Below are 13432 nucleotides of genomic sequence, written 5' to 3' on the forward strand. Positions count from 1 at the left end.
AGCCACGGGGCTAGCCCAGATTAAAAGCTTTCAGTGGCTTCTCATTCTGTAGGATAAAATCCAAGCTCCTTTGCCTGGCCTAACATCCTCCATAATCTCATTATTGCATCCCCACCCAACTTTCCTGGTCTTTTCCTTGGTACACACACTATTGTGCCAACCATGCTGCATTTCCCCAGATGCGTGCCCCCATGTCTGTGATCGTACTGTTCTCATCACTTGAAACGCCCGTTCCCTGGACAAACACCTACTTATTTTTCAAGGCTCAGTTCAAAAATCATCTCTATGACTATCCCAGGTAAAATTAAACACTTCCTCCTTTGTACCCCCTCTGAACTCTCTATTAAACATTTAGTATAGCACCTTTCATACTGTATTTACAAGTATTGTTTATGTTTCTGTTGCCCTTACTAATAGTGAGCTCTTTGAGGAACTGTCTTCATCGTCTTTGTGTACCCTATGCCTGCATGGTGCCTGTCACTTACCAGATGCCCAGGAAATGCCTTTTGGATGAAGATGTGAAAGACCAAGCTGATCAGGGATTGACAACTGTAAAAGGACTGACAGCACCCCTGAAGCCTCATCTAAGGCTGGAGACTGTAAGTTGTAGTACAGATCCCAATGTTAATGTAGATTATAGCAGGGTGTCCCCCCAGGGACTTAACCAGCAGTGTTGATTACTGAAAACTTCAACTCTGTTTAGTTTTAGAACAGTGGCCCAGGGAAGAGCCTCTGCTCATCTATGTGCATGGGGAGGCATCTGCCCCACTCCTTTCTCAGGAATGTGAACACTTGACATCTGAAATGGAAACCTACTCACGTATATGGATTCCAGGTTTATTTAGAGGACAGAAAGGCTAAGGTACTCAGAACTACAGCCCAGGAAGCCCAGTGGGAGACACTCTAGAGTGACCCTGGTCCAGAGCAAATAGAGTCAGCAATGAGGCTGTCTTGTTTCAGAGGAGCACACTGCTAGGACTGGAGGCTGGGGCAGGCAGAACTTGGCTGCAGTGTGGATGCACCAGCAATGCTGAACAGATGGAGCAGGAACAGATGCTTCAATGAGGCAAATGGGAAGGGACAGCAACCATGGCCTGGCAGCCACCAGGGCTCTTTCCTCCATGCTTGTTGTTGTATACAGCAATAATCCATTCCTTTTCATTGTTGAGTAGCATTCCATTGTATGACTATACCACAATTTGTCTATCCATTCCCTTGATGGGTAATTAGGTTATCCATTTGAGTTGTTTCCCATTTTAAGCTACTTCAAATAAAGCTGCTGTGAGCATTGGTGTACAAGTCTTTATGTGAACATATTCTTTCATTTCTCTTGAGTAAATGCTCAGGAGTAGAATGACTGGGACATATGGTAAGTGTATGTTTAACTTTTTAAGAAACTGCCAAATTATTTTACAAAGTGGTTATATCATATTACATTCCCACCAGCAATGTATGAAAGTTTTGGTACCCCATTTCGTCACCAACACTTGGTATGGTCAGTTTTTTTCATTTTTGACATTCTAATAGAAATGTAGTATTATCTCATTGTGGTTTTAATTTGCATTTCCATAATGGCTAATGATGTTGAGCATCTTCTCATGTGCTTATTTGCTATCCCTGTAACTTCTTTGATGAAGTATCTGTTCAAATCCTTTGCCCATTTAAAAAATAAGGCTGTTTTCTTATTATTGAACTTGGAGAGTTCTTTAGGTATTCTAGATACAAGTCCTTTATCAGATCTGTGATTTGCAAATATTTTCTCTCAGTCTGTGCCTTGTCTTTTCATTCTCTTAACAGTTTTTTTCAAAGAGCAGAAGTCCTTAGTTTTGATGAAGTTCAGTTTAACAGTTTTTGCTTATATAGATTATGCTTTTGATATTGTATCTGAGAAATCTTTGCCTAGCCCAAGGTTACAAAAATTTTCTCTTTTGTTTTCTTCTAGAAGTTTTGGAGTTTTAGGTTTTAAATTTAGATCTATGATCCATTTTGAGTTAATTTTTGTGATGGTGTGAGGTAGAGATTGAAGTTCTGTCATGCACACTCTCTTTTTAATGTGGATATTCAATTGTTACAGAACCATTTGTTGAAAAGGCTATGCATTCTTTAGTGAATTGTCTTTGCACCTTTGGTGGAAATCAGTTGACTAAATGTGTGGGCCTATTTCAGGACTCTCAATTGATTCCATTGATTTACATGTCTATCCTTTCACTAATACCACACTGTCTTGAATATGGTAGCTTTATAGTAAGTCTTGAAATGGGGTAGCATGGAGTAAATACTCCAATTTTAGTATCTTTCTACAAAATTGTTTTGGCTATTTTACAAAATATTTGGCTATTTGCATTTCCATATGAATTTTAGAATCAGCTTGTCAATTTCTATCTAAAAAAGGCTCCTAGAATTTTGATTAGGATTGTATTGAATTTACAGACCCGTAATGAGGAGAACTGACATCTTATTATTGAGTCTTCCAACCTGTGAATACAGCATACCTCTTCATTTATTTAGGTCTTTAATTTTTCTCAGCGGTGCTTTGTAGTTTTCAATGTACAAGTATTGCACATCTTTTGTCAGATTTATCCCTAAGATTTTTGTTTTTGTTTTTGATGCCCTGTCATTTTTATTTTAACGTGGAAAATAAAAGATATGGATCACTCTCACTGCCTTTGCAATTTTTCTGTAAATCTAAAACTATTCCAAAATATAAAGATGAGAGAGAGACTGATTCAGAACTTTCCCTTGAGCATTGGAGCTGCCCATACCCCTTACCAAGACTGGAGGATTTTCTCTGTAGATCTGGCAGACATGTGAAGGAGTAAAGACAGTGGCTGATTGGGTTGATGTGAGGTTGGAGATTTGGATTAGGGGCAGGTCTCCTACTCCTGCCATTTGTAGTCCCCCGAGTGGCTAGTCTCTGTCTCCTCCACCACAAATGCAAATGCAAAGCTTCTTTCTCTTTATGCTCTGCAGAAAGACAACTCAGTTCCTCCTGCCTCCTCCCCCAATTCCTCTTTGCCTAGGCTTGGGAGAGCAGGGCTGGAGACATGTGGGCTGAGACATGTGGATATTCAGGTGCCTGAGGGGAAGGCCTGGTCATTATAAATCCTTTTTACGTAAGGCAGACACCATAATCTACCACACAGGTCCTTGGACTCTAACTGAGATAAAAGACTGGGCTAGTTAAGCGTGGCTCTAGAGAGCAATATGAACGTGAGGGATGGTGAAATCATTTTTGTTGAATCCAGTTCCTCCTCATCTCCCGGCAGTTGTGAATGAAGACCATCTAGAGAGGAGCTGTCACTGTCCCTCTGTCCACATCCTGGTGCTGTTTCCCTTGGCAGCCTAGGAGATTCCCAAGGGCAGGGAGTGGTGCTTCTGGCACTCAGGAAGGGGGAAGAGATTATCGGTGGAAAGAAATACCTAAAGGGTTTTGTGATGTAGCAGAAAGAGCCAGATTCTAGGAGTCAAGGGACTTTTATCTCAAATCCTGACTCTGCCACCACTTCCCAGGTGGCCTTGGACAAGTCACTTTCACTCCCTATAAAACGAGAAGCTGAACTAGGTGATCTTTTTTTTTTTTTCTGTAAGGAAGATCAGCCCTGAGCTAACATCTGCCAATCCTCCTTTTTTTGCTGAGGAAGACTGGCCCTGGGCTAACATCCGTGCCCATCTTCCTCCACTTTATATGGGACGCCGCCACAGCATGGCTTGACAAGCCGTGCGTCAGTGCACGCTAGGGATCCAAACTGGCGAACCCCAGGCAGCCGCAGCAGAGTGCGTGCACTTAACCACTTGTGCCACCGGGCTGGCCCCTGAACTAGGTGATCTTAAAGATCCCATCCATCTCGAAAAAGTTGAGTATATTTTATGAGGAGAGGGATCATATTTTATCTGTTTTTGTGTCCCCAGCGTCTAGCACAGTGCCTGGCAAATAGTAACGGTTCTCAGGAAATGCTGTGATTAGTGAGTGAATGAATGAATGAATGAACTAACAAACAACTGGAAAAATATAAGGGCCCAAAGTGAAGTTCTTAGATGTGGCCAGCTGGTGGCATCACCTCTCTACATAACCGCAAGGGGGTGTCCATAGTCTCAGACCAAGGGAAAAGGTTTAGATTAGAAATGAATAAAGGTAAAAAAAAATTAGAGGACCAGATATTTCAGATGGATAGCAGGAATTCTGACCCAGTTTCTTTTCTCCAAGCCAAGAAAAAATAAGTCTAATGTATTAAACAGATGTCTTCACTGCCAGATTGGCAAAGTGATGCCGGATGGGTGGAGGAGTAAACATGGCCTGGAGAGAGAGTAACTGGTACAAAGTCACACAGGAGCAGTCCATGAGGCCAGGAGGTAGCCCGTGGGACTCACCTGAACTAGGGCTGGCCACTCCCCTTCTCCCACCCCCTTCACACCCATTCCTTGCTGAAAAACCCAAACATCTTGGCACCCAGTCTGGATCTCTTTACCTCTGGATCTCTTCTGTAGGGTTCATCAAACCCACTGCCGATTGACTGTCCTGAAGGGCCCCTTTCCTCCCCCAGCACTCCAAGGGAACTGAACATCAAACATCTCAGAGGGCAGGAAAGTGTTAAATATTTTGGAATCCTTGAAAAAGCCTCACTCTTTTATCCACTCACCTCCCACCTTCTCTTTTTCCCCATCACAGCAAATTCTGCAAAGGGTAGGGATATGGGCCTATAAGGGGAGGACCCAATGAGGCATTTTTTCCAGTTAGGGCTGAGATCATGGGGAGACAGGATGAGGTGTGGTGAGGGTTATCTCAGGATCCATAGCTCTGAAATGGGGGTTGGGGGCTGGAGGAGAGAGTGGGCATACCGTTGACCCCTGACTCCACAGACTAGAGAGGAAAGGGTGAGATGGCAGTGGGAGTGAGAGAGGTTAGCAGGACTGCTTAACACTCAGGAGCAGGAACAGAACTGCGCGCATGCCCCAGGTCCACTCAGGGCTTCACAGGCCATGTTCCCAGTGGGGAGGGAGCAGGAAACTGTGACTTCCTCTCCCCTTTCCCTCCCTGCCCTTAGCCTCAAGGTCACTTGTTACTGCAATGAATTCCAACCTGTGTTGTAGTTGGCACTGTTCCCTGGGCATGGTGATAATAGCTGCTCAGTACTCTGCTCCCTTTTGCTGCAAACACCCCAAACTTTTCCTTTGAAATAATAATCATTCATGTGAATAGTAACATACAAAGTGCTTTTTCACATGTATTATCTCATTTCATCACACCCATCCTGTGAAGCTGAGACTTTTATCTGAAAATTTTAAGCAAGGAAACAGGCCCAGGGGAGTCAAGTAACTCACCCAAAGTCACACAGCTAGCAAGAAGCAGATCTGGGGCTCCAGAACCTCTGCTCTTGCTCTCAGGCACCCATTCTGATTCCCTGCCTCTAGCCCCCTCCCAGGCCCCTTCCCGCTGGTCCCAAGGGAGCACTTTCTGCAGAGAAGGGGGACCCTGCACACTTGTTAGGAATAGAGAGGGCTCCAGTTTGGTTCCTATCATCCCTGAGATGGGGAATCTCTGGCCTTCTGCCCATGGAGGAGGCTTGGGGCTGCCCTCCACAGTGGGATAATTCCCCCTTCTCCTCTGCCTCTCTGCCACATAGACCCCTTCCTACAAACATACACACACACACAAACACACACACATTTATGTTCAGGCCCTCCCTCACCCTGCCCTCACCACCAATCATGACCAACAGGGAAGGGGCAGGTTCTCCCATCCACACCCCTCCCTCTGAGGTGTGGGCGTGGGCCAGGGCTCCTGGCAGCTTGAGGCCCTGAGAGAAGCGCTCAGAGCTAGAGGCTCCTGCTGAGAGCTGTAGGTGGCCCTGCCAGTCTGGCAGGCACTCGCTGGCCCCTCTGCCCAGCACCACCGACTTCGGATGCCCTGCGATGCCCACACCCAATACCTCTGCCCCCCTGCCCGCATTCCGGGGCAACACCTCTGGAGGCAGTGTGCTGAGCGCTGATGATGCTGCGATGCCTATTGAATTCCTAGTGCTGAGGGTTGTGGTTGCCCTGGCCTATGGGCTTGTGGGGGTTGTCGGCTTGCTGGGAAACTTGGCCGTGCTGTGGGTGCTGGGAAACTGTGCTCGGCGAGTTCCTTCCGACACTTTTGTCTTCAACCTGGCTCTGGCAGACCTGGGGCTGGCACTCACTCTCCCCTTCTGGGCAGCTGACTCGGCACTGGACCTCCACTGGCCCTTCGGAGGTGCCCTCTGCAAGATGGTCCTGACGGCCACTGTCCTCAACATCTACGCCAGCATCTTCCTCATCACGGCGCTGAGTGTTGCCCGATACTGGGTGGTGGCCATGGCTGCAGGACCAGGCACCCACCTCTCACTCTTCTGGGCCCGCGTGGCCACCCTGGCAGTATGGGTGGTGGCGGCCCTGGTGACACTGCCCACGGCTGTCTTTGGGGCCGAGAATGAGGTGTGGGGCGTGCGTCTGTGCCTGATGCGCTTTCCCAGCAGGTATTGGATGGGGGCCTACCAGCTGCAGAGGGTGGTGCTGACCTTCATGGTGCCCCTGGGCATCATCACCACCAGCTACCTGCTGTTGTTGGCCTTCCTGCGGCGGCGGCGACGGCGACGGCAGGACAGCAGGGTGGTGGCCCGCTCTGTCCGCATCCTGGTGGCCTCCTTCTTCCTCTGCTGGTTCCCCAACCATGTGGTCACTCTCTGGGGCATCCTGGTGAAGTTTGACCTGGTGCCCTGGGATAGCACTTTCTACATCATCCATACCTACGTCTCCCCTGTCACCACCTGCCTGGCACACAGCAACATCTGCCTCAACCCTGTGCTGTACTGTCTCCTAAGGCAGGAGCCCCGGAGGGCCCTGGCAGACACCTTCAGGGATCTGCGAGCAAGACTGTGGCCCCAGGGCCGGGGCTGGGTGGAACAGGTGGCCCTAAACGAGGTAGGCAGGCAGTGGGTTGGAAGCACCCCCCCTGAAGAGTGGCCCTTCTACTGTGCTCACCAAATTGGAAAAAGGGACAACTGGGTGACGGGTGCAAGCTAAACACTCTTCTCCTTCTGGGGTCTACCAGGTGCAGGATGTTCGCATCCTAGGGAGGGAGGGGCTGGCCTCTCTGCCGGGCTGCGTTGCCTCAGGGAAAATCTGATCTTTGATCCCACTGTGGATGTGCTGGAATGGGGGAGGCCTGGGCCCAAAGCTTAAGTTTCCATATGGATGTGGGAAAGAAGAGCATCTGAGAATAAACCTCTGGATCATTCACAAGTTGTCTTGACCTTTAATCCCAGTTCCACCTCCGGTTCAGTACGGACAAAAGGATTCTTTGCCCCATTTCTGCCTCCTGTGAGAATTCCCAGGAAAACTTCCCAGGGTTTCTAGACTCACGGATCAGAGGTCAGTGCCTATCTCTCTCTGTCTGTCCTCCCTCCACCCCCTCACCTCAAACAGGGTGTGCCCTTGTCTTTCTCTGGTGCCGGGGCCAAAAATGCCCTCCTCTCCTGGCCATCTCCACCTTCTCACCATCTCAGTGGTGCCCACAGAAACTTGGTGCTTGCAGAGACCTCAGTTGCAAAAGCTGTAGTTCCTCTGCAGGGAGATGCCACGTGTGGGGTCTTGCTGGATCCCTGGCATCAGCTAAGCCCCAAGTGTAAAATCCTCGTACTGCCTGGGAGGACCTGTGTGTCTCTCCTTAAATCAGGATTTGGAGGGAAGCGTGAAGATAAGTCAAGGGTGTGAGTGGGGAATAGGGAGGTGAGAGATGTGGAAAGGGGTTGGGAGAAGAGGAGGCTGAAGGTGCAGCCAGAGAAGTGGAAACCACAGAAAGTGGTGCAAGTCTTCCTCCGTACTCCAAGTGCTTAGTTCAGAGTATCAGAGCTAAAGGTGTCAGAGCACCTGGATTTACATCCCAGCTCTGACACTCACCAGGTGAGGGGCCTCGACAACTTATTTTACTTGTCTACCTGTTTTCCCATCTGTAAAATGGGCTGTTGAGGACTCGACAGCACCTGAAAGAGTGTTAGCTGTTATTCTTACACTTCATGTAAAATGGAGACAAAAAGAAGGAAAAGGAGGAAATAAGGTGGCAGCTGGGAGACGGGGACAGGGAGCCATACAGGTCTTGTCTGGAATGATTTTTACATGCTCTGGAGTGAAATGAAAGTTTTACATAAAGAACTGAGTGAGGGGTTGGCCCCTCAAGCCCCTTTAGAAGGTGTGTTCTCCAGGGCAGGGGACTCCCCTTTGGTTTCTTTGTCCATAGAGACCCAGCAATGATAAAGGTTAGCCATTAGAAGGGACTTTCTGGGGGGCGGTCCTTGGAAAGGAGGGAGGTGTAGAGGGAAGATGGGGTGAAGTTCCCACTTCCATTGCGTCCCTCCTTCAAGCTCTGGCGTGTGAGAACCCAGAACGACTCTGGCCACTCAAGATCCCAGAGCAACAGCTGTGAGCAGCACCTTAGCGCCCGAAGCCCCCTGGGTGGGGGGAGGAGCGGGGCACAGGGCCTGCAGGTGCCCTCTGCATCAGCTCCATCTAGTTGCTGAGCAGAAGAGGCTCTAAATTCACAACACATTAAGCAATGTTAAAGAGATTTAATGAGCCTCTTGATGTTTAATTTCCTCTTTCTGATAATGTTTAAACTGGTTCAAAACCCCAGGTGTGTTCCCAGCCAATTCAGGATGGAAAATCCCCCCCACCTAAGTACCCCTCTTGCCACCCCCTGCAGCTCCTCTGATGGCCTTGCCGGCCACCGGATATTGGCTCCTCTGGGAGCATTTCTGCTTTATGGGACCCAGAGATCAATATTGACAAAGTTTAAACGGGTCAGAGTCAGAGATGAACGAATGCACGTAGACCTGCCCTTGGAAAGGGGTGGGAGGTTGGAGAGGGTGCAGCAATGGAGGAGGGCTGGGCACGGCAGGCTTGGAGCTCCTCTTGGACTGGAAAGAAGGCATTGTTGTGGCAAGAAGCTGGGCCCTGGCTCCCTGGAGCACGAAGCCAGAGAGCTTTGAAACTGCGGCAGGAGGGATAGAGGTTAAGACTGAGTTTCCGAAAATGGGATTAGAGAGGGGACAACAGACAGAATGGTGAAAGATGTGAGGGGCTCATATCTCAGAACAGCCACTTCAGAGAAATGTATGACATCATGCTTCAGGCCCAAGGATGAGGAGGGGTTTTGGTCGAGGGGCAGCAAGAGGGACAGCGCTGCTCTCCCATGAGCTGTGGGCTTCTCCACACCCACGCCCTGGGCTCTACGTTTCTGTTTCCCTCCTGACCAGCACCCGTCACTGGATCCATGAGAACATTGGGGAGCCTGCATTCCCCTTTCTTGGTGGTCTCTGGATGCTAATACCCCACTCCCGCCCCCTGCACTGCCTTTACAGCTTCAGATCCCAGCTGCTTCCAGCTGACAAGGTAGACAGCTGCTGAACCACGTGTCTGTGTTTGAAACTTGGGGTTCTGGTATTTTAGGCAAAGTAGCCGAGGAGGGGAAGTGGAGGACTGTAGCGAGGAGAGCTGGCCCCTTCCTGGCTCATCCTTCCTGGCCTGGCAACCTTTCTGCACCTAGGTTTCTCTGTCTGTAAAATGAGAACAAACTCCTACCTCACAGATTCCGAAATGGATGTGACAGCACTTTGCAAAGATGCTGGGGGATGAGAATTACAGCAGCACAGGATGCTGGCTGCTCCCCAAGCCTGCCCTCTCACGTGATTTCAATTCCTCTTTCTAGCTGAGGTCTTGAGCCCCCTTCTCCTCTTCTTACCCCAGGGGCTTCAACAGAGACATGTGCATGTATGCCAGCATTTATTCAACTCTAGACTCTCACCTCCTCCCTCCCCCCACAGCCCCACAGGAGGGTATTAACCAGAAACAGGAAGTAAAATGAACCAAAACCAAGAACTGAAACCAACCTAATCTCTCACTGCCTCTCCAAGAGGCAGAGAGCAAATGAACAGCACCTCTGAGGGGAACTGTCTTAAAGAGGTTACCCCAGGGCCCTGACACTGGGAAAAATAAGGGCAGGGTGGGGCCGAATCTAAAAATGAATGACACAGGAGAGGCTAACAGGAACTGTGCCAAAAGGGAGGGACGGGGGCAACAGGCTGATGCAGTTTCTGAGCACAGCATGCAAATGAGATGAAAACAAGTTTTCTAATATTGGAATCCCCAGCAGCCACTGGAACCTAGCTAAGTGCCCCTTCATTTCTATCCTTGTATTTGTGAACATCGACGACGACAAGAAAAAAGGTTTGCAGCAGGTTCTTTGGTTAGTGCCCCGTCTTCAGTGAGGCAGTCTGTCCTTCCTGTGAGAGGCAAAGGCCCCTTTCAGAGGGACACAGGTCACTGCCTGGCTCTCCCCATCACCAGCACCCTCAGAACTGGCAGACATTAAGAGACAGCACTTCATGGGGTTCAAGGTCTTTAATTTTCCCTGCTTTATGTTTTTTTCTTTTCTTTTCTTTTTTTACAATCAAATTGGCAGAAAAATGGCTGGGGCTGGTGGGCACTGGAGGTCCATTGAAAAATCCCCAAAATTCACACTGAGGTTTCAGGTCATGGTTGCTAAGGTGAGGGATGAGGTCAGGGTTCGTAGAGATTTCCCGACTCATCCTAGAACTTTTTTCCCGAATGGCTGGGGAAGAGGTCAGAATAGGTCCCTCATTACTATAGATGAGGAGAGAAGCCATTGTTCCCCCATCCCTCAAGTTCTTCAGAGATGTGGAGATAAAAGGCTGTGATTTCTAACTGCCTACAATCTTCTCTTAAAAATATAAAACACGTGCAGTTGGCTTTGGTACAAAAAAGAAAACAACAACAACAAAAGAACATTCTGGTCCCTTCGGGTTTTTTCCCTCACCCCCCAACAAACCATTATGGCCACCTCAACTTCTATTCCATCAGCTCTAGGAAGCCAAGTTATCTCCCTGGGGTTTCCATGGAGGATGGAGAGAAGAGAGAACAGCAGTCAGAGACTGAGAGGAGAGGGAGAGGGACATGGCCCTGCCCGCAGCCCTTCTGGAAGGAGCAGTAGGGTCCTGTGGCGGCAGCCTCTCCTCAAAGACCGTTGTTGCTGGGGAGGGGTGTCAGGGCTGGAACCCTGCAGCTGCATGGTTAAGCCTGACAAAACCCCAGTAGTGTTAAAGGACAAGGCCCCCTGATCCCTATGGCTTGGTTCCCATGTCCCTGGTCCTCTAAATCTCCCCTCTCCCTCCATAACTAATAAACAATAAATAAATAAATTTTCCTAAAGTAGAGGGAAGAAGGCATGAAAAATTGGCATCTGTGGTGTAGCGTCTGGATGCCACCAGGGGGCACTATGGCCTAATTCCCCCAGCTTCCTAAATGGCCCCAGGTATCCAAGGATCCCAAGAGCTGGCAAGGACAGTCAGCAGTTCTTTCAAATGTTCCCTTGTCATTGGCAGATTGGAGTCCCCAAGGTTTTCCTCCCTCAGTAATGTTCTTCAGGGGGGCACGGGTCAGGGGGGAGGGGCCCCCTTAGCTCTCTGAAGCTACAGGCTCCCCGTCACGGCTTTCAGTCTCTTCCGGGATGTCCTGCATTCGGGTGAAGTCTGAAGAGGGAAAGGGCAAAATTAGGGAGTGAGTAGAGGCTCCCATGAGCAACTGCCCCCCTACACTAACGCCTCCCCATCTGCGGGCTGAGGAGCTCGGAAGGCTGTAAAGGACGGCAGAGGTCTGTGAATCCGTGGCTGAGAGAAAACCCTCTGTCAACAAAGTAAGTAATGTACCCACATCTAGGTACTTTGTATACTATGTAAGTATACAAAGATACAATTTGGTTAATAAAATACAAAATGTTTTAAGATTATTATATGAAGTCACAGTAGCTTTTGGTTATTTTGTATTTCCTGAACCAACTATTAGAACTCAAGAGATCTCTGGAAGTTTTTTACTTTAAAAATCTATTTCTACTTGAAAAGGTTGGGAATCAACAACTTTCTGGAGGAGAGGCCCCTACATTCTTTGCTTCCTCGACTTTCTGGAGGAGAGGCCCCTACATTCTTTGCTTCCTCGAGTTCCACCACTCATTCACCATTAGACAAAACAGGAAGTCCTAGTGTCCCCCCTAAGAGTTACTGTAGACCTCGGGTTAGTGAGGGACCATCCTAAATGTTCCTGTGCTCCAGGATGCAGACTCCATTTGCAAACCACAGCCCAAGGGTCTGTACCCAGGTTGCACCCCACTTCTATTCCATCTCTGCCAGGGTCTCACCTCGTGGACTATGGGGCGGAGACAGACGGCTGCCACCCTCCTCCTCGCTGCCAGTGTCAGGGTCACTGCTATCTTGCAGCCGCTCCTCGGGGCTGCCCAGCTCCTGTCTCTCTCGATCCTCAAATGGTCGATGGACAGAGCGAATAGTCACAGGCAAATCCAGGCGATCGTGGCCTCGGCTGGGCTGTGGACAGCAGGCAGGAAAAGCAGCAGGCCAGGGAATGAAGAGTGTGAGGACTGCAAGCCTTGCTGGGCCCCAAGACTTGACTCTCCCAGTAGATCCACCACTGACTGATTTCTTTCTGCACCCATCTAAATTTTTCAGTTCTCCAACCAGTATCCTAATATCCTTCAAGTCTGTTGCCTGATTTCATTTGGGCTTAAATCCCCCATTCCTGTAGGTTCTCTCATGGACCCTTACGTCCACCCCAGGTCAGCTCACTCCTCCAAACTTCCTCACCTGTGGGGGCGTGAAACTCAAGTACAGGGCATCGCCGGCAGGGAGGCTCCGACGCCGAGGATCCAGAGGCCTGCGGGCCCAGGGGGCCTCGGCTGGGAGTGGTTCAGTCTGGCCTAAGGCAGCCAGCTGCCTGCGAGCCTCTTCGGCCTCCCGCTCCAGCAGCGCCCGGGCCTGCTCGCTTTCCCGGAGCCGGGCTTCCAGGCTGCCGGCCTCAGTCGCCCGCTCTTCGCCTAGCCGCCGGCAGCGCCGCAGCTCCTCCTGCAACAGCGCGTGTTGCCGCTGCAGTAATGCGAGTTCTGTGGCCTGCTTTTCAGGAGCCACAGGGGTAGCCCCGGCTCTGCCAGCCTCCCCATCCCGAGAGTTGGCTCGGGACAGCTTCTCCCGCCGCTCAGGGCCCTCAGGGAACCGGGCTTCCATCAAAGTGTCCTGCTGGGCCACAGCCGCCTGGGGATGAAATGGGGACAGACAGTGTATCAGGCCCCATTTTGGGGCCGGCCCAGTGGCGTAGTGGTTAAGTTCCAGGGTTCACAGGTTCCCGGGTGCAGACCTACACACTGCTTATCAAGCTGTGCTGTGGTGGCATCCCACATATAAAGTAAAGGAAGATGGGCATGGATGTTAGCCCAGGGCTAATCTTCCTCAGCATAAGGAGGACGATTGGCAACAGGTGTTAGCTCAGGGCTAATCTTCCTCACCCCCCCCCCCCCCCAAAAAAAAGGAATCCCCCATTTCTTCTCACCCTCACCCCTTAC

At 49.8% G+C, this 13432-nt stretch overlaps 2 protein-coding genes across 4 annotated transcripts in view; one reads left to right on the top strand and one right to left on the bottom strand.

Moving 5' to 3' along the window:
• Positions 1-5898: 5898 nt before the first annotated feature.
• On the top strand, positions 5899-7024 carry RXFP4 (relaxin family peptide/INSL5 receptor 4). The gene is given in 2 exon segments (XM_058539418.1): positions 5899-6972; positions 6974-7024. Coding segments are annotated over 2 exon segments (1113 nt in total). The 5' UTR covers positions 5899-5910.
• A 3367-nt stretch (positions 7025-10391) lies between these two features.
• The window catches only part of ARHGEF2 (Rho/Rac guanine nucleotide exchange factor 2), a 37372-nt gene continuing 34331 nt past the window's right edge, over positions 10392-13432 (bottom strand). For all 3 annotated transcript variants that reach the window (XM_058539415.1, XM_058539414.1, XM_058539416.1), the window contains 3 exons: positions 12681-13124; positions 12221-12404; positions 10392-11558 (listed from right to left, as the gene is read on the bottom strand). In XM_058539415.1, coding sequence (XP_058395398.1) covers positions 11485-11558; positions 12221-12404; positions 12681-13124 — 702 coding nt within the window. In that variant the 3' untranslated portion in view covers positions 10392-11484. The remainder of the gene's footprint in view (positions 11559-12220; positions 12405-12680; positions 13125-13432) is intronic.

Source organism: Diceros bicornis, chromosome 4 (assembly GCF_020826845.1).
Source record: "Diceros bicornis minor isolate mBicDic1 chromosome 4, mDicBic1.mat.cur, whole genome shotgun sequence".
Lineage (NCBI taxonomy): Eukaryota > Metazoa > Chordata > Mammalia > Perissodactyla > Rhinocerotidae > Diceros > Diceros bicornis.